At 38.5% G+C, this 26700-nt stretch overlaps 2 protein-coding genes across 2 annotated transcripts in view; one reads left to right on the top strand and one right to left on the bottom strand.

Moving 5' to 3' along the window:
• Nucleotides 1-26700, top strand: part of LOC127434310 (extracellular superoxide dismutase [Cu-Zn]-like) — a 794804-nt gene that overhangs the window by 686409 nt on the left and 81695 nt on the right. The gene's annotated exons all lie outside the window — the stretch shown is intronic.
• Nucleotides 9946-26700, bottom strand: part of LOC127452251 (ATP-dependent RNA helicase DHX15) — a 54682-nt gene continuing 37927 nt past the window's right edge. The window contains exons 7-14 of the mRNA XM_051717957.1: nucleotides 26392-26478; nucleotides 25968-26117; nucleotides 23798-23906; nucleotides 20325-20516; nucleotides 18968-19090; nucleotides 16954-17144; nucleotides 11586-11755; nucleotides 9946-11128 (exon numbers count right to left, since the gene is read on the bottom strand). Coding sequence (XP_051573917.1) covers nucleotides 11011-11128; nucleotides 11586-11755; nucleotides 16954-17144; nucleotides 18968-19090; nucleotides 20325-20516; nucleotides 23798-23906; nucleotides 25968-26117; nucleotides 26392-26478 — 1140 coding nt within the window. The 3' untranslated portion in view covers nucleotides 9946-11010. The remainder of the gene's footprint in view (nucleotides 11129-11585; nucleotides 11756-16953; nucleotides 17145-18967; nucleotides 19091-20324; nucleotides 20517-23797; nucleotides 23907-25967; nucleotides 26118-26391; nucleotides 26479-26700) is intronic.

Genomic DNA, 26700 nt, shown 5'->3' with positions numbered 1-26700 from the left:
AAGGCTGTATATCTGCGTGTTCCAGATTGCAAGAACCCTATCTGTGCTTCCAGGAGATCAGCATTCTTCAGCTCCTTCGTGTCCGAGGCTTTTGAAACGGAATCAAACTCCTTCCCCACTATAATGTGGCCCTGAGCCCTAGTGGAAGACGTCGCCATCACCAAACTCATCGATCGATCAAGGAGAATGAAAATATCACTACTAAATCTCTTTCCTGAGTCCTTGGCATTAATGTATACTATCAGTTTATGATTTTCTAATGTTCATTAGATTGCATAATCTGTGTATCATATGTCTTGCAAATAATCTTTGAGTTATTTGTTTAAATAGAAATAAGGTTTTCACCTCATTAATTAACAAAGAATCAGCCATTTATGTTTCCATAAGATAATAGTCATACTTTGCCATTGCTACATCCAATTCAACCACTTATATCTTTCCATCTTATGCAATTTATTTACCAATTCATTTATTTGATCTTTTAGCATATTAGTACCATTCTGTAGTTTTTGTTACTTATTCTTGATTATCTTTTTGTAAATAAAACAAATTTTATTACAACTGTGTGTTCCTAGTGTTGATTATACAGAAGAGCTCTAAAGGGTAAGGCTGCTCTCGAATCCTTCAAATTGTTCAGATGGCCAACTCCCTCCAATTTACATAATTTAAATTTATTGAATGGTCCATTTTGATCATTCTTTTACTGCTAAGGTGAAACTCCTTAGCTGTGCCCCGAGGATGGAGGGAGGGGCATCTGATATTAAGTCACACACACATACACTAGGTGAAGTGTGATAAAAAATCATCACATACTTTGGTGTCTTGTGTGATGCCCAGTTCATTTCGAATACCATAGAACACATATCTTTATATATGACCTACATACTGTATGCATTCTAAGGGTTGTCATGGAAATTCTTATAATTAAAAAAAATATTCACTTACCTGGAAGAACAAAACAATCTAGTGTATGAACTAGTCTTGATATTTTGCCATTCCATGTTTATCAGCACATCTTGGTTTGAAGGAAAGTTCTAGAAAAGAATCTCAAGGACCTCTGATTCTCCTTTGGCAATCAAGTTCTATGGAAAGATTATAGAAAAGTGTGCACATACAGACTTATTTGCAATCAGTTGATACACAATACCCCATTTACAGAGTCTTTGAAAAGCAATTTTCAGATTTCTCCACCTATTTTCCAATGTGATCTCATGAGTATTTGCACGTTTTCTTTTGAATGCGTGGTTCTAGCACACATAGTGTATACAGGTGCATCTCAATAAATTAGAATGTCGTGGAAAAGTTCATTTATTTCAGTAATTCAACTCAAATTGTGAAACTCGTGTATTAAATAAATTCAATGCACACAGACTGAAGTAGTTTAAGTCTTTGGTTCTTTTAATTGTGATGATTTTGGCTCACATTTAACAAAAACCCACCAATTCACTATCTCAAAAAATTAGAATACATCATAAGACCAATAAAAAAAAAACATTTTTAGTGAATTGTTGGCCTTCTGGAAAGTATGTTCATTTACTGTATATGTACTCAATACTTGGTAGGGGCTCCTTTTGCTTTAATTACTGCCTCAATTCGGCGTGGCATGGAGGTGATCAGTTTGTGGCACTGCTGAGGTGGTATGGAAGCCCAGGTTTCTTTGACAGTGGCCTTCAGCTCATCTGCATTTTTTGGTCTCTTGTTTCTCATTTTCCTCTTGACAATACCCCATAGATTCTCTATGGGGTTCTGGTCTGGTGAGTTTGCTGGCCAGTCAAGCACACCAAGACCATGGTCATTTTACCAACTTTTGGTGCTTTTGGCAGTGTGGGCAGGTGCCAAATCCTGCTGGAAAATGAAATCAGTATCTTTAAAAAGTTGGTCAGCAGAAGGAAGCATGAAGTGCTCCAAAATTTCTTGGTAAACGGGTGCAGTGACTTTGGTTTTCAAAAACCACAATGGACCAACACCAGCAGATGACATTGCACCCCAAATCATCACAGACTGTGGAAACTTAACACTGGACTTCAAGCAACTTGGGCTATGAGCTTCTCCACCCTTCCTCCAGACTCTAGGACCTTGGTTTCCAAATGAAATACAAAACTTGCTCTCATCTGAAAAGAGGACTTTGGAACACTGGGCAACAGTCCAGTTCTTCTCCTTAGCCCAGGTAAGACGCCTCTGACGTTGTCTGTGGTTCAGGAGTGGCTTAACAAGAGAAATACGACAACTGTAGCCAAATTCCTTGACACGTCTGTGTGTGGTGGCTCTTGATGCCTTGACCCCAGCCTCAGTCCATTCCTTGTGAAGTTCACCCAAATTCTTGAATCGATTTTGCTGGACAATCATAAGGCTGCGGTTCTCTCGGTTGGTTGTGCATCTTTTTCTTCCACACTTTTTCCTTCCACTCAACTTTCTGTTAACATGCTTGGATACAGCACTCTGTGAACAGCCAGCTTCTTTGGCAATGAATGTTTGTGGCTTACCCTCCTTGTGAAGGGTGTCAATGATTGTCTTCTGGACAACTGTCAGATCAGCAGTCTTCCCCATGATTGTGTAGCCTAGTGAACCAAACTGAGAGACCATTTTGAAGGCTCAGGAAACCTTTGCAGGTGTTTTGAGTTGATTAGCTGATTGGCATGTCACCATATTCTAATTTGTTGAGATAGTGAATTGGTGGGTTTTTGTTAAATGTGAGCCAAAATCATCACAATTAAAAGAACCAAAGACTTAAACTACTTCAGTCTGTGTGCATTGAATTTATTTAATACACGAGTTTCACAATTTGAGTTGAATTACTGAAATAAATGAACTTTTCCACGACATTCTAATTTATTGAGATGCACCTGTATATACTTACGTTTCACCTTGGGGGGGAAACAATAAAGTTTCAATTTAACTCAATTCAGTGTCCATAGACACTCAAATTTACAAAATGGACGTATTCATTTTATGCATGATCTACTTTTAGAAACATACAAATAAATAAAAATACCTGTCAAAATCCATGAAGTTACATTTTATGTTTAAAATCAATGAAATTTTGACCTCTCTCATCCACAAGTCGTTTTCACCCACAGAACTGCCGCTCACTGGATGTTTTTTGTTTTTGGCGCCATTCTGAGTAAACTGCGTGATAATCCCAGGAGATCAGCAGTTACAGAAATACTCAAACTAGTCCGTCTGGCACCAGCAATCATGCCATGGTCAAAATCACTGAGATCCAATTTTTTTCCCCATTCTGATGGTTGATGTGAACATTAACTGAAGCTCCTGACCTGTATCTGCTTGATTTTATACATTACACTACTGCCACACGATTGGCTGATTAGATAATCGCATGAATAAGTAGGTGTACTAAAAAGTGGTAAAGTGGTCGGTGAGTGTATATAAACGTATATTTACATTTCTAAAGCTGTATGTGTAAAAATATTTATGTTTCAGATGCTGTCAATATGTCCATATTGTACGCTTCAGGGTATATCCAAATGATATGTACAAATAGCTATGAATAATAAAGAGATCAGGCTGGATTTTCATTGAATTTGGAGACAAGTCTGGATCTTGACTAGGCCAGAAAATTGTCTTGTTTGAGTAAATCAGTTAATTGTCATGCTAAAAGATTAATCTTCAACTCTGCGTATGTGGCTCTGTATGACTTTCGCTTAGCTCTGGCCAGTCTCCCAGTGCCTAACAATGAAAAGCAATATCCACAACAGCCACTATGCATCAATGCAGCTGATGTTACAAGGTAACGAGTGATACTGTTGTTTTTCTTTTTCCTTGTATGCTCTCCTGAAAGTGCTGTTTGGTACATTGAATGTGGGCTGTCATCGAGCAGTTCAGAGCTCTTTGTCACTGATCTCACTAAAGCCCTTATTCCATACCGTATACTGTGTGTATATATATATATATATATATATAACTCAGCAAAAAAAAAATAAAATCCTCTCACTTTCAACTGCTTTTATTTTTAGCAAACTTAACATGTAAACATTTGTTTGAACATAAAGATTCAACAACTAAGACAAAAACTGAACAAGTTTCACAGACACGTGACTAACAGAAATGGAATAATGTGTCTCTGAACAAAGGGGGGGGGGGGGGGTCAAAATCAAAAGTAACTGTCAGTATCTGGTGCAGCCACCAGCTGCATTAAGTACTGCAGTGCATCTCCTCCTCATGGACTGCACCAGATTTGCCAGTTCTTGCTGTGAGAGGTTACCCCACTCTTCCACCAAGGCACTTGCAATTTCCCAGACATTTCTGGGGGGAATGGCCCTAGCCCACACCCTCTGATCCAACAGGTCACAGACGTGCTCAATGGGATTGAGATCCGGGCTCTTCGCTGGCCATGGCAGAACACATACATTCCTGTCTTGCAGTAACTCATGCACAGAACGAGCAGTATGGCTGGTGGCATTGTCATGCTGGAGGGTCATGTCAGGATGAGGCTGCAGGGAGGAGGATAACTTCCCAGTAATGCACAACATTGAGATTTCCTGCAATGACAACAAGCTCAGTCCAATGATGCTGTGACACACCGCCCCAGACCATGATGGACCATCTACCTCCAAATCAATCCTGCTCCATAGTACAGGCCTCGGTGTAACGCTCATTCTTTCGAGTCCGACCATCACCCCTGGTGAGACAAAACTGCAACTCATCAGTGAGGAGCACTTTTTGACAGTCCTGTCTGGTGGGTTTGTGCCCATAGGCGACGTTGTTGCTGGTGATGTCTGGTAAGGACCTGCCTTACAACAGGCCTACAAGCCCTCAGTCCAGCTCTCTCAGCCTATTTCGGACAGTCTGAGCACTGATGGAGGGATTGTGCGTTCCTGGTGTAACTCAGGCAGTTGTTGTTGCCATCCTGTACCTGTCCCACAGGTGTGATATTCGGATGTACCGATCCTGTGCAGGTGTTGTTACACATGGTCTGCTACTGCTAGGATGATCAACTGTCCTTCCTGTCTCCCTGTAGCGCTGTCTTAGGCATCTCACAGTACGGACATTGCAATTTATTGTCCTGGCCACATCTGCAGTCCTCATGCCTCCATGCAGCATGCCAAAGTGCCTTAGGATCGGTACATCCAAATATCAAACCTGCAGGACAGGTACAGGATGGCAACAACCTGGATGCTGGGACACCAGTCAGTAACAGTTACACCAAGAACGCAGATGAGCAGGGACCCCAGGCATCTTTGGATGGCAGGATGGCAACAACAACTGCCTGAGTTACACCAGGAATGCAGGGACACCAGTCAGTAACCATTACACCAGGAATGCAGATGAGCAGGGACCCTGGTCATCTTTCTTTTGGTGTTTTTCAGAGTCAGTAGAAAGGTCTCTTTAGTGTCCTAAATTTTTATAACTGTGACCTTAATTGCCTACCATCTGTAAGCTGTTAGTGTCTTAATGACCGTTCTACAGGTGCATGTTCATTAATTGTTTATGGTTCATTGAACAAGCTTGGAAAACATTGTTTAAACCCTTTACAATAAAGATCTGTAACATTATTTGGATTTTTACAAAATTATCTTTAAAATACAGTGTCCTAAAAATGTTATATATTCAGGGTCTTTAAAATTTATGGATGTATTTACACTTAACCAGTTTGTGTTGTTAATTGTGTGTATGAGTGGTTGGTTCAATAGCTTCTGTGCACCATTGCTAGTTGACATTGATTTGTGTTTTGATGAATGTGGGTGGGGCCATCATTACTTTTAAAGGAATGTTCTGGTTTCAATACAAGTGAAGTTCTATTGACAGCATATATATATATATACACTGAACAAAATTATAAACGCAGCACTTTTGTTTTTGCCCCCATTTTTCATGAGCTGAACTCAAAGATCTAAGACTTTTTCTATCTACACAAAAGGCCTATTTCTCTCAAATATTGTTCACAAATCTGTCTTAATCTGTGTTAGTGAGCACTTCTCCTTTGCCGAGATACTCCATCCACCTCACAGGTGTGGCATATCAAGATGCTGATTAGACAGCATGATTATTGCACAGGTGTGCCTTAGGCTGGCCACAATAAAAGGCCACTCTAAAATGTGCAGTTTTATCACACAGCACAATGCTACAGATGTCGCAAGTTTTGAGGGAGCGTGCAATTGGCATGCTGACTGCAGGAATGTCCACCAGAGCTGATGCCCGTGAATTGAATGTTCATTTCTCTACCATAAGCCGTCTCCAAAGGCGTTTCAGAGAATTTGGCAGTACATCCAACCGGCCTCACAACCGCAGACCACGTGTAACCACACCAGCCCAGGACCTCCACATCCAGCATCTTCACCTCCAAGATCGTCTGAGACCAGCCACCCGGACAGCTGCTGCAACAATCGGTTTGCATAACCAAAGAAATTCTGCACAAACTGTCAGAAACCGTCTCAGGGAAGCTCATCTGCATGCTCGTCGTCCTCGTCGTAACAGACTTGAGTGGGCAAATGCTCACATTCGATGGCGTCTGGCACTTTGGAGAGGTGTTCTCTTCACGGATGAATCCTGGTTTTCACTGTACAAGGCAGATGGCAGACAGCGTGTATGGCGTCGTGTGGGTGAGCGGTTTGCTGATGTCAACGTTGTGGATCGAGTGGCCCATGGTGGCGGTGGGGTTATGGTATGGGCAGGCATATGTTATGGACAACGAACACAGGTGCATTTTATTGATGGCATTTTGAATGCACAGAGATACTGTGACGAGATCCTGAGGCCCATTGTTGTGCCATTCATCCACGACCATCACCTCATGTTGCAGCATGATAATGCACGGCCCCATGTTGCAAGGATCTGTACACAATTCCTGGAATCTGAAAGTATCCCAGTTCTTGCATGGCCAGCATACTCACCGGACATGTCACCCATTGAGCATGTTTGGGATGCTCTGGATCAGCGTATACGACAGCGTGTTCCAGTTCCTGCCAATATCCAGCAACTTCGCACAGCCATTGAAGAGGAGTGGACCAACATTCCACAGGCCACAATCAACAACCTGATCAACTCTATACGAAGGAGATGTGTTGCACTGCGTGAGGCAAATGGTAGTCACACCAGATACTGACTGGTTTTCAGACCCCCCCGGACCCCCCCAATACAGTAAAACTGCACATTTTAGAGTGGCCTTTTATTGTGGCCAGCCTAAGGCACACCTGTGCAATAATCATGCTGTCTAATCAGCATCTTGATATGCCACACCTGTGAGGTGGATAGAGTATCTCGGCAAAGGAGAAGTGCTCACTAACACAGATTAAGACAGATTTGTGAACAATATTTGAGAGAAATAGGCCTTTTGTGTAGATAGAAAAAGTCTTAGATCTTTGAGTTCAGCTCATGAAAAATGGGGGCAAAAACAAAAGTGTTGCGTTTATAATTTTGTTCGGTGTGTGTGTGTGTGTGTGTGTGTGTGTGTGTGTGTGTGTATATATATATATGTGTGTGTGTGTGAAGTTAGTTCACTTGCTAATTTATCTTGGCCAAAATAATCATGGCACTGATGTATTATACAAAGCTCACATAAAATTATCAAATTAAAACATGCATGACAATGTATTTATTTATTATTATTATGATGAGAAACTCAAAATTGTGAGTTTTGCTTCCAGCTAATGCCACTGGGCAGTCTAATAAAAGACTGCTTAGAAAAATAATGATTTTCTTGGGTAATTATGCTGGGAAGGATCAATTGGAAACACTCAGTATGACAAAACCCCTTTCCCCTCTAGATCAATTCCACATAATTTCTAGATCAGCTCAAACTAATGTGTTTTCTATTGGCTTCAGCGAACCATGGTAATCTCTGGCACAATTTCACAGTTACATGTGTGCTTGTGAGTAGAAAGCCATCTATTTAAAAACTTGGGACTGAACACTTTTTTTCCCCAACAGTCAGAAAGGATCAAAATAAACATGCTAATCTCTTACATTTGCATATTACACAAGTGGTAGCCTTGATGTGAAACTCCTTTTCCCTTCTCTTCTACTTCATGCAAGTACCCATCCTTTCTGGTGATATTCCTTTGAAACTTCAATTGGGGGCAAACGCTCACTTGAGGTTGCTTTTGAAGTTTATACATCTCCCTCACGTGTCACCTTGCAAATGGCTCATCCCCTCTCCTCTCACATAACCATAATGTATAATGCCATAGGTGAAAAACGGATTTGGTCTTCATCTACAACTAATGGATTAATATGGAAATAGAGCAAAAAGACCCCCTGGGTTCTGTGTTCTCTCTTATCGAAAGTGCTGCAAAAACACAACAATGAAACTTTAAAGTCTCAGGGCCAAGGGGAAAGGCATTACCATGGATTAATAAGACACTGTCTTTCGTATGTCTGGAAACAAATATCGGTGCTCTTTGTGAACCCTGAAAAAAGGTCTTAATCTTTTTCGTCACCATCAGGAGCAAGCAATATCATTATTTTAACTGTCAGGAGAGTTCGAGCTCCAAGTAATGCTTCAGTTTAATTTAGAAAAGTTTAAGGACCCTCTCTGCTAAGATGTCCAGTTGCACAATTTTATGTTGGTTTCACAGTCCAGCAAGCTCAGCAGGCTTGGGGAACTGACCCACAGAATCTGAGTAGGGGAAGTTACTTAATAAATCTCAAGAATTCTGTGAAAAAGTTAGCCTTGTCAGCTTTTACTAGACTTAACATGGAAAAGTCATGCTTTACAAACAAAATCAAATAAACAGACCAGAGAATGTGAAAGTTAACTTGAATTATCTTTAAACCTGCATTTACCATATTACATGCAAGGTTTTTCAAAGAAATTCGAGATTTTGTACTCCAGCCAGCATTCCTGGCCATGCATTTAATATAAAATAGATTTTAGACATCGCACTTGGCTAATCACTGAGAAATTATAACAAATTACATGGCTAAATACAGAAAAAGATTAGTTGACATCCGTCTAGCAAAATCTGTCAACACTTTTGTAAACCATCAAATTTCCAGTTACTGTGGAAGAACATTATGAAATATGTCCAAAGATTTAAATATGGGATCATTTATTTTCAGTGGCCCTATATATAGCAACATAAAACCAAGCCTGACATGCAACCTATAACTTTTAAAACTGGGAAGGCTCTTTAGAGGGCTAAATTTTGATTGGTCAATGTAATTAAATCGTCTATGCCTAATTCAACATATGATTTTGATTGGTCAGTGTAATTCAATTGTTAATGCCTGTTGTCAGCTGTACAGGCTGTAATACAATGAAGAGGAATGAATTTTTAGAAACTACCCCCAACCCAACCATAAAGCCTAAACCTAACCATCAGTGGAGTAAAAATGTAATATTAGCGGGGGGATTAAAATGCAACCTCTGAATTGCACTCGTCACTAATTTTGCAAATGACTTCCAGGTTTCAATGCGGGATCTGAAACCGGGTCTACCCATGTCTCCCACGTTGCTGACACAACATGTTTCCGGACACATCACAAAGGTAGGTTAACACACTGGAGCCGATGCAAAAATGTCTGATAGGAGAATTCAGGAGATTAAATTCTTCCATACAAAGCCCCTAAATTACTTTTCTTATACTATCCAGATTTAAATTGAGATAAATTAAAGGTCTTTCTCCATAATTTTTTAACAAACAGCAGCCTGGATTCAGGATTTTTGCATGTGTGTATTAAACATAGACACCCATGGCGGTGCTCTAGAAAATGTCCCAACTATTACAAAGTCTTTTGAGATCAAACGAAACTAAACAGTTGGAATGTCACATTGGGTTTGTGCATTAAAAATCAATAGCATTAAACATGTAATTAATCTCTGATGTTGACATTTTAACATGGCAGGTCTAACTTTAATGCTAACAAATATGACTGTTGTACTTTGTTATATAAAAGATCAAAGCACTTTTACAAATCGTTGCTGGGCAGAACCTCCCTTCGATATCTCTCTAATAAACAATATGGCTCATTAATAACCATTCTGGTCTAAGAAGTCAATTGATTGGTTTATTATTACATTTTAACAATTTATTAAAACAATAACAACATTTATTTTTCTCCTTCTTGTCGGAGTCATACATTAATCAAGCAACCTCAGCAATAGAATGCTGTGTTGATACCCAGAACCCAATGAGTAAATGTATTAAAACTTCAATAAAAATTGGCAATTTCTGAGGGCAAACCTATCTATTCAGTGAAGACAATTTTATAATTCTATTCCACCTAATCAAAATTATTACTGTGGTCACATATGATCTGATGTATGACGTACTTCTCCCCCCTCTATTTTCAGAATTTTAAACAAAGGTATGGGTGATTTTTACATATTAATTTAGAAGGAGCCAAGAGATCGCTTTGTTTTTTGCTTTGTATTTGCTTTATCTTCAAACTACTAAGCTGAGAGTATATATGGGCAATTTGTGTCCTCATGAGTAACTGCTGAAAATGACTCAGGCAGCAATAAGGCATAATTGTATGGTGTGCATATTTCTCTTATGACTATTTGTTTTCTTAATAGATACTTTTATTAATTCATTATTATGAAAGAGAACAACCCTAAAAATTGAATAAGAAATTATAAAGAATTTCAGCAATAATAACAGTACACATTAACATTACAAGTCTTAACCATAGCTGATAGTTGTTTTTTTAATTTTTTTTAATTGAAGTAAAAGCTCCTTTACAGAATAAACAAACTTCTCTACTCAATAGCAGTAAATTCTCAATGTCAACATCCACATGAACGCTCATGCAAAAACAGTTGATGGTAGTATCACTGTTTAGCATTTGCTCCCAACCAATCCTTAGTGCTTAGAGTGACAATTTAACAATATGCTATTATCAGGAGCAGAAACACATGGAAGCGGATGGGAGCAAAATAATTATAAAAAAATAATTATATCTCGACAACAAATCAAAACAGGAAAGCACAGATGGAAACCTAATGTTGAATGATGATGTGTGACGATGTAAAACTTCAGAGTTCAAAGAAGCATTGCAACGCGCATACTGAATTCAAAATGTGTATTGTCCTTAAACCATTGGGGAGATTCAGTATTGAGAGTATTCCTTGGTTTGAAGTTTAGCGATGATGCGCTCCAATTGCCTTTTAGCCTCGCACTGAGGGAAGTTGCCCATTTCATAGTATTGTGGAGCAATTTTCACCAACCTAGAGGATAAAAAAAAGTATCAGTACAGAATGTTTAGTGACATTGTTTTTGACTTTTCTTCGCACTTTGCCAACAGAGGCATTCTCTTAAAGCTGATGTGTGTAATTTTTTCGATATTAAAATTCTCTCCTACCCCCACTTGTAGAGTGAACTATAACTTAGCCATTTTTAGACTGCATTCACTTAAAAGGCTAAACAATGTGGTTCTGTGGTGCTATTAAAACATTTCACCGTTTGTTTTAGCAGCCCGTCCAGACCAACAAAAAACATTGGCTCCACCAATGGTGTGAGTTCGGGGCTGAACTATCTGTTTGTACAAGCAATGAAAGATGGAAGGAGTTTCTGGAAATCGGTTTGACAGTGGCGATTAGTTTTGCAATACCGTTTGGAATTACACACTTCAGCTTGAACTTGCACAAACAAATTCTGTATTTGCATGTGGAAGTTTTAGCTTACCATTCAGGCTTTATATCAGTGCAGGTGCGGATATAATTCTTGGTGGTCAGCACAAACTCGTTGTAGAGAACCCACTCGGGCTTGTGGTCCAGTACGGTAGATGGGTGCAACTGGACCACCTGGTTGTCCTTCACCGTCAGATAGTGTCCGGTACGCTCCAGGTGAGCAACCTGATAAAAACAGAGGTAAATTAACAAATAAATCAACCACAAGCGATACAAACCTGCACAAACTACCGTATTTTCAGGCACTTAAACATGCGGCGTACGGATGTCGAGATTAACCTGAGCAATCAGTCTCAATAAAAGCCCAACGCAAACAGAGACGTCGACAACAGAGCGGCCAGTAATTCATACACTAAGGCACAAATTTGTCTCGCCAGTAAAGGTTAATGTTGACAAATATTTCAATATTAATGGAGTAATTCAACTAGTCAGGTCACTTGTTTCAGGTACCCCCTCCAGGAGACAGACTCGATAAAAATGTCATTTATTTTCCCTACGCAGGACGAAAATTGGCTTGATTTCTTAGTGTGCGTTTAAATGGTCACACTTTGATAGAAAGCCATGCATTACATTAGCAAGCTTGAGTGATTCTGTGTTCCCAGCAGAAATGGCACATTTTAATTCTGAGGATAATAAAGGGGGAACTCTAGTTCTACTCTAAAACTAGATATATTTTAGTTTTAACCTAGTTTAGAACTAGAACTCTATTGAACTAAACATTAAGGCCTTTTGCGGTACATGATTAAAGCAAGTAAAACTAACAAATTAGAACATTTAATAGGACAAATATAGAAAATATTTCAAGAAATTAATGAGACATTACATAAAATTAAAGTAAAATGGGAAATATAATTAGATAAAAAAATAACATATGGTGACTGGAAACAAAGTTTTAAAGAAGTATTTATAACTACGCAATCTTCATTCTGGCAAGAATATGACTGGAATATGAACATGAGATATTTTATAACACCAGAAATATCATCTAAATATAACCAGTTATCCTCAGGATGTTGGAGAGGGTGTGGTGAGCTCAAGGCTCATCATACACATATTTTTTACTCTTGCAAAAAAATAAAGTATTCTGGACAAAAGTCATATAGACAATAGAAAAAACTTTTAATAAAACAAACATAATAAAAGTGCAAAATACAGTTTTAGGTATATGTCCTACGGTTCTTAATAGAGATGAGTTATATTTACTTAGAATATTGAGAATTACAACACTTAAAGCTAGGGATGGCACCGATCCGATACCTGGATCATTATGGGGTCCGATACTGACTTTTTTTTTTTTTTTTTTTTTTACCAGGATCGGGTATCGGTCCGACGAGCCCGATCCAAATCCGATACCGCATGTTGGTCATTGATGTTACTGTCAAACTCAAATAATTACATAACCTTCAAATCAACATTAAAGTAGTCTATATAACTCGTGCATTTTATTCAGGCTCTTACAGTCATCCAAAAGTTTTGTGAATTGCAAAAGGCTGTGTTTAATAGTAAATATACAGACAGCATGCACAATTAAGTAGTCTCTGGAAGCTTTACTGCACGAGTGCTGACACACACACATAAACATGCGCAGAGGCTCATGATGCGCTGCTCAGCGCAATATGAGGTCGCTCCACACAAACTCCATCTCAGATGTAGATGTCAATAGTTTGTTCCGCCTACAACATGCATTGAGAACGGCACCGGACAACCATTTTACCAGAATGAGAAGCGTATTACACTACTGTGAATTAGCCTACAAACAAACACTCAAACACTGCTCAGCGCCGGACTTTCAAAATAAAAGCCTTAAGAAATTACCAGTGTATAGTAAAATTATTATTATTATTATTATTAGAAATTACTATAAAAAAAAAATTGGGTTCCAAAAATTATTGTGTGATTGAAAAGTGGATTTATATACTAATAAAACTAAAATGAAATAAATAAATGAGAGCGAGAGAGAGAGAGAGTCTAGTTAACAATAAAGTTTTGTACATGCTCTTATGTAACTGCTTTTTGTTTTCCTATTTTATAATGAAATAATGTATTGTTAGATGTTTTTGTTTCTTTACACAAAAAGTACTCCCAATCAGTTCCACACAGTGAATTCTAGATGTTCTAAACTCAGTAAGAAAAAAAAAAACACTGGTATCGGATCGGGATCAGCCGATACTAATAGTTCAGGTATCGGAAGAGAAAAAAAATTGTATAGTTCCATTCCTACTTAAAGCAATAACAAGACTTTGAAAAAGACAAGAATCCCCTGTCTTAAAAGATTGGCTTGGAGTTCGTTTTTAAAGTTCATTCTATGGAGATGATAAAATATGAAATTAATGATAAAATAAAGATTTTTGAAAAAAGATGGGCACCACTAAAATGAAAAGGTAGTAAGATAAGAAAGTAAATACTCAATAGGTGAAATTATTTTCATACAGCTCTTTTTTTTAATGTCTGTATATATGTGTTTATGTATTATGTCCATGTATTATGTGTATTGTGCATACGAGTTAACTACATTCATTTATTTGCATAAATATTAATTTATATATTTATTTATTCAATGTGAAAAGTGTATTGGTGGTGGGGACAATTATTAACAAAAAAAAAAAAAGAGAGAAGGAAAAGTGAAAAACAACGGTGTCTTTATAAAAGGAATGTTAAGGGATTGAAAAATGCAATAAGGAATTGAATGGAAAGACACAATAATGTATATATGTGTGTGTGTGTGTGTGTGTGTGTGTGTGTGTGTGTGTGTGTATATAAACTTAACTAAGGCCTTTATACGATAATGTACAAGAGGCTTATTACAGAATAAATATATTAACGGCAAAAATTTCATAGTGTTTGTTACTTTTTCAAAAAGGTAAATATCACTTGTGAGCAGAATATTTTTATTGGGTGTCATTTCAAATCAAGCTGTTATTTAGCCAAATTATGCAAAAAGTGTGAAAATATTATTTAATTGTTAGTATTCAGGATACATAAGATATTAACCTTTGCAAGAAAAAGCAGCAAGCAATTTTATATATAAAAAAAAAAAAAAAAAAACGTAATTCTATTAAACACAATATAGAATTTCAGATGTGGTGGAAATTACACTCTGGTGGGAATTTTCATCACTTTGACAAAAATGACAGATCTCCTGAAGTGCATGTACAATACTGTTTAACAGTGTTAGCAGAAAAATAGTAAATGATGATTTTTGAAAAATGTTTTAATGAGACTTTACTGTCTTGAAGTCCACAGTGCTAAAAGTGCCCAAAGTAAAAAATGTGGATTAATGCTATTTTACTCATTTCAAGTGTGTGCCATCTTTCCACTAGAAGATATAGTCCCTGAAATTTAAATAGGGTTAATAGTTGGCCTCAATGGGTGCCGAGTAGGGATGGGCACGAGTACTCGGACATGGCAGCAATGATCGATCATGGAAAAGATGATCGATAGTGATCATGCATGATGTGACTTTTCACTTAATTGGAAATCTAGTGACAATTACCTGACAACTAAACACACAAACAAAGAGGGAGCTTATTTTAAATATTGAGATTTATTAAGTTGTGGTTTTGAGGGGTACACTGATTGTCAGAAATGTCTCATAGCAACCAAACTGATACAACACTGCAACGCTATTGTTACAATCATCAAAAGAGAGTGTAATTAACCGTGTTTTGAATGCCTGTCTCTGCAAAACGTTTGCTAAACACGTTTTATTATCATTTCATGTAAGAATTTTGACTCGTTAAATGGATATTATTTAATAAAAGTAAATGTTTGTCACTGACTGTAAACCTCCCTGCCCTGCGTGAAGTAACATGCACCTGCATCTCGACGAAATGGGAGTTGAAGATTTCTGCATGAGTTTCCAAGTTAGATGTCCAATATAAGTAAGTGTAAGTGTCTTTCCGTTGCACTTTCCCCAGTTGAAAGGTGGAAATTCAGACTCTCCGAGTTGAATGGAACGCTTCATGAATCACAGCAACAACAATACAGAGCATTGCGGCTTTCCTCACAAGAGCAAACATTTGGGGACACACACAAACACACACACACCAGGCGCGTGTGGCAGTGGACTCAACGCGCTGAAGCAACGCATATACAGCTGGCGAGTGTTTCAAACAGCTAGACAGAGCGCAGCTAAATGGAACAGAATGCAGCGTCTTCAAACTGAACTTCAATTTAACACGCATATTAAAAAAGCAATGGTTATGGCGTCTCCTGTTATTTGAAAATAGACGGTTCAGACAGTCACTAAAAAAACTGGTGCGTGCTTACTAAGATTACTACGGTAACCTGAAGCAAGAACAGACAGACGTGCGTTGGGCACATTCTTTCAGAGTTGGACAGCGAATCTTCACATAATGATAAAATATGATGCATTATATTTTGCGTCTTTTGTACATTTTGTAACATATTTTATAACAGCCTATAATAATGAATAGACGATACACTGGAACAACAAGGCACAATGCAGCAGCCATAGACGTTTTTTCAGACATGTTATTATATATAAAGTTATGAACATGTAATCGTCCCTCGAGTACTCGACAAGTACTCGAGTAATTAGTCTGAGTACTCGAGTAGACAAAATGACCAAAATGCCCATCCCTAGTGCTGAGCAGCAATATGGTGAGCATGTGTTTTACGTCACAGTTGTTTCTATATTGTGCATTTTTGCGGAGACTGTACATTTGATTTTGTATTGACCATTCAGCATCTAATGATACTGGATGTGGTTCAATTTATAAGGCTTTGTGAAGTCTCATAGTTCCGTGTCTTTAGGCAAATGCTACATAGTATTATACTGAGATTATATGGATAACCAGTCAGTGTATTTATCAAGATCTGCTAAAATTGCCCTCAAGGCCACATCCACATGGCTTTCTGTTGATGTGCCAACACATTATGTTTAAAGCCTCTGGGTTGGTAAAACTTCACCAGGATAAAAAGAGGAAAGGCAAAGAAACCAATGGACGATATAATTTAACTAAATAATACATCTCAGTGGGTGTCTAAGCAATATCATGCAGAGATATCCACAATCGCCTTCTGCGGAATTTGAACACATTATAGATATTTAAAACAACTTGCAATCTGCAACATGACCCTGGGCAGAATTTGAAGCAGCTCTTTCAAATTAATTTTAGGAGAGTTTTTTGTTCTCTAGTCATTAGACAAAAGTAAACTAATATATTTATGCAGTATATTACACATTTATATTGATTTTCTTTTTTCAACAGTTCTATAAACAAGAAGTTAGTCATGTAACTAACATTTTAGACATAATATGTCCAGTTATTTTGCCTATTTTTATATCCACTAATGGAAATATACAGTTAACAGACACGGACAAACACTAAGACACACACCTGCATGAAGAAGCCTGTGACAAGAGCACGGCGGATGTTGATGTAGTAATCTCGGCTGGTGAATTCTGTGCTGCGACGTGGCAGGTTGAAGCGGTCCATGATGCGTGAGAGCTGCTGCCGCACGTTATCAGCCGACATCAGTGAGCGGTAGTTAATGAAGTTATCATAGCACCACTGCACAGACTCGTGGTCTTGGAACAAGAAGAGTTCAAAATTAAAACCAGGTAAGGCAAGCATAATCTAAACATATAAACAGATCTAAACACAGATCAGCACTGCTAAATCAAGTGTACAGATAAATCCATGACATTTGTACAAAACTAAATCTGCAGTTACCAAACAAAATGACAGCTTAAAAGATTAAGATGCTGGCTTAAGTACAGAAATGTATCAATCATATAGTGAAACTAGGGCTGGGCGATACAGCAAAACTAAAGCAGCCTTTCGACAATATTCAATATATGTTTCAATATTTATGTATTTGGTCTGAAACTGCTAAAAAGGGTGATTTTAGGTTGAAACAGAGGAAACACCCATCAGTCAAACTACACTGTAGCAATTTTCATTTAAAATGTTTAACTTAGTGCGACCCAGTGTCCACATGCATGGAAGTTGTTTTTTGGCTACACTATACACAATGCAAAATTTTTATTAAAACCGACTGAATATAGTTCACAATACTCTACACTGTCATTTAAGTATTAAACTTCTGCTGCACTGAGTCACGTGACAACAGCATGGTGTTGATTTCCGTGAAGCACTTCCAATGGTAATCAATACTTCGATTCAGAATTTATAATGCTAAATTTTATTTTAACATGGTTGGCAGTGATTGGATGATGCTGGCCATTATTTTGAATAAGAATTATTTATTCAGCTTTACAGAAAATCAGCTGAAATTTCTGTAACGTCTCAAAAACTTGAATAACCAACACTCCTGCAAACAAACTATTTGATTAAAAAAATCTGACAATTCTATAGCTTGGTATTATTTAAAACTTAATCCCACTGTCCACATATGCGGACATTTATAGGAAAACTTTTTTCTCTAGAAAACAAATGTTTTTTGCTTGTTTATAAGGTGCTACTAGTTACAAATCAAAAAGGGAAATGGAAAATGCACAGCAGTCATGCTCTTTTCTCAGGAGGTTAAAGAGGTAAAATACAGTAAAATCTAATTAAAAATCAAGGCATGTTTTCCAGTGTTTTTTTCACTAAATGAACAAGGACAATTACACTATAATAATAATTTACATTTATATTAACTAATATAATAAATAGCAATAAATGGCAATATTTGCCTATTCTTTTTTTTTACTAAAACGTTTTTATACATTAAACATACCAGAGACATTCGTATACATGATTGAATCAAAGTTTGAATAAATTCTTTTAAACTAGTTTGAAGTAATTTACAGAAACGACTGAGGCTTTTCAACACTAACGCTAGAAGTTTAAACAAGATGCTATCAAAACATGTTTTAATGCTCACACCCGGAAGAAAAGATTGCAAAATACCAGCCAAATTAAAAGCGCATTAAAATTACCACGACACTGCTTAATTTTATATCGTCTGCATCATTGCAAATGTATCACAATAATTTGAGATATAATCCAGTCCCAAGTGCATCAATAACAGAAGATCTTTGCAAAAAAAATATGATCACATAAAGAGCTAAATATCATATAGCTAAAGGATTGAGGTGAAAAGAAACTTATGGGAACTCTATACAAAATATGAAAGCTAATGTAGTGTGGAATGCATTGAACACTATACAGTAAGTGTGCAATGCAGAGAGTAGCCTCCTCTGAACAGTTTTTAATCGTGTGTTGCCTTGGAGGCACTGATTTTGATAAAACAAATTAAGATTTTTGGCCACCTACAAAAACAACTTGAAATTAGTCATAATAGATTTAGGCAATTAGGCTAATTAAAAATGGGGGGAGGGAATCACTTCAGATGAGCACAAGATATAATTGATTGAGTGAGTGAGTGTGTGAATTGCATACATACTCTGTTTGAAGGCATGGTAGACGTTGAGCAAGGTCAGATGGTCCCCGTCGATGTGGGCAAACCTCATTTTGGATTCGTCAGCAGCCTTCTTGGCTTCGGTGGGGCGCACAAAGCACTGTGGGACTAAACAAGGTTGGTATGGGCCCCAACATAGCCGCCCATAGGGATGAGTCAAGCGTTCACCCAGACAGGACACAAGGCCTAGTTCTGAGGCTAGAGTACGGCACAGGGTACGCTACACCAAATGGTAGGAGGGGGTGGGGGGAAGAGCTGCTTCTCTCTGCTTTTGAATTGCCATTCTGCAAGAAAGGAACGGTAGCTTGGGAAATTAAGTAAAACCTGTGGTCTGATGTTCTGAGGGACCATCCTAGCCAGGCGAGGTTGCTTAACTGATCTTCATTTATATGCACGTGGTCTCATCTGTCTGAGCTTTCTCCGTTATTTAATCACCTACCAGCAAAAGCATACCTGATTGACATTGCTACTTGTATTCATTTCCAGTACATGCTGGCGGCATAATGAACTTGAGAGGCTGTGTGGATCGAGTGTCATGGAGTTTAGGTTATAATGGAACTTAAGGACACAACAGGGTGTGCCAGAGTCTCTAATCAGAATCAAATCAGAGTTTGAAGGTCTTGGAGAACCTCAGAGCTGGCCAACAAAGCCAGAACCTCTAAAGTGCGGCAAAACGAGATCTCAAGCGCTAATACTGTATGTAATTTCCTACTCTTCCCCCACCCCTCTGCATTACAGACATTAAACTCTTCAAGTACCATTGTGATTTGGCAACACATTAAATGATGCAACTTGCCTCTTTGTGAGTACTTCTTTAGAGAGTCACTCTAGATAATGCTATCAGCAAAGTAGCTAAATGCATAAGCAGACCAACTGCATTCATGATCTCGTAACCATTATGATTACCTTGTAATAGAATTACAGTTTGAGCAGTAGGAAATTTTGGATACTTAATGCAGATATTAAAACAGGAGTCTAACACAAGCCACTTGTTTTGTCCTAAGCAAATTCAGACAATGCCGAATGAAAAATCTGAGATGCAAAGAACTGAAATTACATGATCAATTAAATTAAACTTTACAGCCATTCTTGGAAAACTCTTAGATTAGTGGTTCTCAACCAGGGGTCCTTCCCACTAGGGACCTCAATACACTTCCAAGGGGGCCTCATGATAAAATATTTTAAAGTTATATTCAAATGCTAAAAACTGAAGCTGAAAATTAAGACATAGGTCTACAATATTTAAACTGACATTCCATATAGCATCAAAAAGAACAAGGTTGAGAACCACTGTGTTAAATCATATACAGGAGACATGTGTACATATGCAAGCATGCATTACCTGATAGCATTGCGGTGATGGAGAGGATCTCGTTGGAGCAGTTGAATTCGCAGCTGGCTATGACCATCTTGGCGAGCTGGGGGTCGAGAGGGAACTCAGCCATCATGGAGCCCAGCTCCGTCAGGTCACCGTCATCATTCAGAGCAGCCAAATAGTTCAACAGCTCCAGGGCTCGCATCAACGTCTCAGGAGCTGGCAAAAGGGATAGCCAAAATTACTCGCAAAAAGAAAAAAATAACATGGCATTAATTAAAATAACTATTGGCAGGGGAAATGTTGAACTATATTCAAACCCAAGCCTGTGCAAAACTTGCTTATGCCATGCTAGGGTGTTGTAGGTGGTTTCTACATTGTTCCGGGTAATTGCTTACTGGACGATGTCAAAATGCTCAACATCTCTATGATATTCTAGTCCCTCGAAGCTCAGCTTCTTCAATGTAAGTCTATGAGATTATATTCCCCCCATTTTGCCTGCTAGGTGAAAACCATGCGTGCAATCACTTCAAAATGTAAACGCACAACTTCAATGAGCCAAACGGTTTGAGGTATCATTCATGTCCATACCACAAATGGTGCAGGACGAGTTGTGCATCTTAGTTTAATACTTCAGGTTAAGGGTTAGGGATCTGAATAAATACAAGTATGAGCAATGGTAAAAAAAAAAAAAAAAATAATAATAATAATGATGAAGAACATAAAGAGCTGCATGAGCAAATTAAAGCAGTTTGCTTGCAGTGAAAACATTGTGGCTGTGGTCCCCTGGACAACAACTAACTTTTAATTCAAAACAAAGGGGGCTAATTTTTCATCTGACATGCAAGCAGTTCCAAACAGCAGAGCCACTAATTCAATTACAGGGAGGAACCTCTACTTAATGGATCAACACTGGTCACACACCAACAAATTCAATTACTGACCTTTGGCTCTAGAGAGTTTGGGTCTAATGGCCAGTTGTATGTTAACTGAAAATTAGCATCGCCTTAGGTTTGGAGCAGTTTGCTGAATAGGGTGAAAAGACTGGCTGTCTGTATAAATGAGTCTGGAAAACTTCATTTAAAAAAAAAAAAAAAAAAGTGCAGCGGTCAGTTTGTTATTAAGAACAAGTATTGATCTTGTATATCAGACTTTTTCTATTTGTTTTAAAAGGATGTAGCAATACACTTTGGCAAAATTCACTATAGGCTGTACTGGAGCTATAGAGTAAACCTCTGTGTGTGTGTGTGTGTGTGTGTGTGTGTGTATGTATATATATTTATTAGTAATTTACACACTGTGGACACAATATTAGACATTAATGGTAGTATGGAATGTGCTGATATGTTAACTGGAGGCAAAATCGATGTGAGAGAAAGTTAAACGTACATTACAGTGAGGAAACAAGCGAACATTTGGCAAATGTCACTGGGCAAATGGCTTCCATTGGCTTCGCCCAGCACTATAAATCCCTGTGATTTTTCATACGGCCTCCTTTATGTGTCTGTACATGTTTGAGTGCATCTAAAACCCATGCTTACATATTTTAATAGCACTTCTGATTTTAACCGAAAATTAAATGGTGATATTTTGCGATGTTTGATTCATTTGCGGTATTTAGATCTTTCGAACTGTCCATTTCAAAGATTTGGCTGAACAATTTGTTTGCATCATCAAACATGTTCCCCGAAGTCCCTGCTTGGCATTTTACATTTACAAATGGTTTAATGAAAAAAAATGATAAGTGGATAAAATTATTTATTACTATGCATTGCTACACATTTTCAATAAAATGTATTAAAACACCAGTTTATTTCAACTGATGACTGGGGGAGAAAAACCCCCATAATTTTTAAAGCTATATTGCCTGGCCCTAATTTATGTATGCTTTTTGATTTTAAGCACAGAGTAAGATAGTTTGAAGCAGTCATAAATTGATCAGTATGTTAGGAAGCAGAATGCTTCAATGAGAGAGAATTTTTAAGGAGGCTAGTGAGTCATGAACCTTTCAGAAAAGCTGATGAGCCAATCACACAAACTTTCCAGTCGTTACTATTCAGCAATCACAAGTCTGGCCATCATGCAGTTTTAATGAATGTTCTCATCAGTCTCCAAACTGCTTTAAAGCAATTACACGATTAAAGCTACATCGATCAGCCACAACATTAAAACCACCTGCCTAATATCGTGTAGGTCCCCCTCGTGCCACCAAAACAGCTCTGACCCGTCGAGTCATGGAATCCACAAGACCTCTGAAGGTGTCCTGTGGTATCTGGCACCAAGACAATAGCAGCAGATCCTTTAAGTCCTGTAAGTTGTGAGGTGGGGCCTCCATGGATTGGACTTGTTGGTCCAGCACATCCCATAGATGCTCAATCGGATTGAGATCTGGAGAATTTGGAGGCCAAGTCAACATCTTGAACTCTTTGTCATGTTCCTCAAACCATCCCTGAAAAATTTTTGCAGTGTGGCAGGGCGCATTATCCTGCTGAAAGAGGCCACTGCCATGAAGGGGTGTACGTGGTCTGCAACAATCTTTAGGTAGTTGCTACGTGTCAAAGTAACATCCACATGAATGCCAGGACCCAAGGTTTCCCAGCAGAACATTGCCCAGAGCATCACACTGCCTTCGCCAGCCGGCCTGCCTTCTTCCCATAGTGCATCCTGCTGCCATCTCTTCCCCAGATAAACGACGCACACGCACCCGGCCGTTCACATGGTCTAAAAGAAAACTTGATTTAACAGACCAGGCCACCTTCTTCCATTGCTCCATGGTCCAGTTTTTATACTCAGGTGCCCATTGTAGGCGCTTTCGGTGGTGTACAGGGGTCAGCATGGGCACTCTGACTGGTCTGCGGCCACGCAACCCCATACGCAGCAAGCTGTGATGCACTGTGTTTTCTGACACCTTCCTATCATGGCCAGCATTACGTTTTTCAGCAATTTGTGTTACAGTAGCTCTTCTGTGGGATTGGACCAGATGGGCTAGCCGTCGCTCCCCACATGCATCAATGAGCCTTGGACGCCCATGACCCTGTCGCCGGTTCACCGATTGTCCTTCCTTGAACCTCTTTTGGTAGGTACAAACCACTGCATACTGGGAACACCCCACAAAACCTGCCGTTTTGAAGATGCTCTGACCCAGTCGTCTAGCCATCACAATTTGTCCCTTGTCAAAGTTGCTCGTATCCTTACGCTTGCCTATTTTTCCTGCTTCCAACACATGAAATTCAAGAACTGACTGTTCACTTGCTACCTAATATATCCCACCCCTTGACAGGTGCCATTGTAATGAGATAATAAATGTTATTCACTTCACCTGTCAGTGGTTTTAATGTTGTGGCTGATCAGTGTACGTCTGACTCTGAAATACCAGCCTATTTAAGAGAGGATGGGTGCTGCACCATAGTTGTTTTATAGTCAATCTTTTATGAATAGTTTGTCTGGGAGGATTATCCAAAATTAAAATAAATACTTGCCTCTGAGACAATTTTGCATACCTGGTGGGTCCATAAAGTCAAAATGCACCAAGTCATCGATACCAAGCTTCTTGAGCTGGAGCACCACAGAGCCCAAATTGGACCTTAGAATCTCAGGATATGTGTTGTCCTGTCAGTAGAAAGGGGGACAGTAAGAGAGAGAAAGATGGAAAGAAAAGGGAAAATGAATTTTCCAGGGTTTTACTAATCACACTAACACATTCTCATATGAACCAAGACTGCTGCATTTGAGGAGCGATGTAGTAGGTTTAAAAACTTCATTTGTCATCCATAGAGATGGGCAATATTTAAAGACCCCATAAAATGTTCAATAGCTTTTTTTGTAGTCAAAACTTCAAAGTCCCTGTGAATTGGCTTGACAAGCATCGCTTTCTTTCCTGTGTTGATGTATTTCCTATTAAAACAAAGTCTGGGTTTTGAATAGCCAAAAGGCTTTATTGATGTCACAGACATCAACCATAATTCGCTACTTGCTAATCAGTTGAGGTGGTATTAGCAAGAGAAAAATTCTCATCCCAGAGGGCATTAGATTGGACAAAAATCAATATAGTTCAAGATGAGTCATTATTTTTGGTTCTATTTTCCCAGAAGAAAAAGACAACTAATTTTAAATGCATTATGTCTGTTAAATATCAACCTTTAGAAGAACACTGGTATAAATATGGCTTTAAAAGCTAAAAGACATGGACTAAAATCCACAAAATTCCAATTTGGATTTCATGGGGTCTTTAAACTGTTTGAATTGGGTTCAACATAGTTCACAGAACATTCACCATATCCATTTTAGTAAATGTGCCCCCATTCCTTAAACACGGCTTACACTTGGTCAAGTTTCTGGATAAACATGGGATTTTCTAACCTTCAAAGCAAGCTGAAAGTTCATCCAGCTATGTTATCCCAGTAACATGTATTACACCAGTTACTGAAAGACTTATTATTCAAGAAGATATGCCAGATTAATGCCAAGTTATTGAGAAACTTATCAGGCTAACCAAGTATGCCATGTTCAAAGAGCAGGATCCTGGTTCCGAAGGTACTGAAGACCTGCGTAATAACCAGGGATGATGAGAAGGCTGAAAATCTTCAAAGGCTAGTTAAAGGGATAGTTAACCCAAAAATGAAAATTCTCTCATCAATTACTCTCCCTCATGATATCCCATGTGTGTATGACTTACTTTCTTCAGCAGAACACATTTGAAGAAAAACAGAAATATCTCAGCTCAGTAGGTCCTTAAAATGCAAATGGTTGGTGATCAGACATGTAAAGCTCCAAAAATCAAAGACAGTCAGCAAAAACGTCATCGACACAACTCCAGTGGTTAAATTAATGTCTTCTAAAGCGATACAACTGCTTTTGGTATGAAAAAAGATCAATATTTAAGTACTTTTTACATATAAATCATCGCTTCTGGTAAGCTTCATGAGAGGGTGTTCACGCGGCCTCTTGCGTGACGTATTCACCTTGCCAAGTTACGAATCTCACGTTCTCCTCTCTGTTGAAACATCCAGGATAAACACACAAATGCACAATTGTGAGTAAAGAAACAGATAAATACAGATCTAAACCAAAACCAACTAAGCTTCTGTAAAGTGTTCCTCCTACTCAGTTGTAAACAGCGCTGATCTTCCGTGTGTGTCGCACGTGCCTCAGTTCTCTAACGTGCCAACACGGTTACGTCACATGAGCATTTTGCTTCTGACCAGAAGTGATTATTTAAAGTTAAAAAGTACTTAAATATTGATATTTCAAATGGAAAATATTGACAAATATTGTCCAAAAGCAAACGTGCCATTTTAGAAGGCATTAATTTAACCGCTGGAGTCATATAGATGATGTTGATGCTGACTATCTGTTCTTTTTGGAGCTTCAAAAGTGAAATCACCAACCACTTGCATTTTAAGGACCTACTGAGTTGAGATATTTTTCTTCAGATGTGTTCTGGTGAAAAAAAGTCATACACACCAGGGATATCATGAGGGTGAGTAAATGATGAGAGAATTTTCCTTTTTGGGTGTACTATTCCTTGAATTTATTCCTCATTCCGAGCACAAGATGACACATGGTAATCTGAAGGTCATATCCTGGTCAACCTATTATTGATTCAACCAAGCCAATAAATATAATTGGTATATAAACAATTCAAAACAGATTCACAAACATTTCACTCACCTGCATCTCAGTCTTGTACGCCTTCTCGGTGTAGAGCCGGAAGCACTTTCCTGGGCGTGTACGTCCGGCACGGCCTGCTCTCTGCTGGGCTGAAGCCTTACTAATAGCCGTTACAAGAAGCGACTCAACTCGAATGCGAGGATTATACACCTGTGCAATAAAAGAGAGAGCTGTATGAATAATAAACGCTCAACATTGCACCACAGCAATATGCCAAAGCGAAGCCATCCTTCATCTCTGACTGGATTACATGTATGACAGCAGCAGCTGGGCCAGGGAAATGTCAGCAGAATAAATAACTAGCTTTTCCATCTCGAGTAGCTGTCAGAACCCTGCCACTGGGTTTATCTGGGGAATTCAGAGGCAGAGGGAAACAGATGATGGGGCGAGATTAGACAAGTGAGGCAGAGAGGAGAAGACTAACCTTTTGCTTGGCAAAGCCAGGATCAATTACAAACACCACACCATCGATGGTCAGGGACGTCTCAGCAATGTTTGTAGAAACCACAACCTATGAGAGCAGAAACAAAAAGTTTAAGATTGAGCTCAATTTGCTCAGACAGCTAGTATCACCTTTAAAAATGTGTTTGTGAATTGAAAACTAAAGTTCAGTTGCTTTTAGCCATGTTCTACAATGACCAGGATGATCAAAAACCATCACATATGGTAGTGACTGTGTGCAGAATGTTTTTTTCTTCCCCCACACATTTTTTCATCTGACAGGCAAAAATCT

The sequence above is a fragment of the Myxocyprinus asiaticus genome, chromosome 1, assembly GCF_019703515.2.
Source record: "Myxocyprinus asiaticus isolate MX2 ecotype Aquarium Trade chromosome 1, UBuf_Myxa_2, whole genome shotgun sequence".
Taxonomy (NCBI): Eukaryota; Metazoa; Chordata; class Actinopteri; order Cypriniformes; family Catostomidae; genus Myxocyprinus; species Myxocyprinus asiaticus.
Note: the sequence above shows the minus strand (reverse complement) of the source record. Positions and strands in the feature narration are given on the sequence as shown.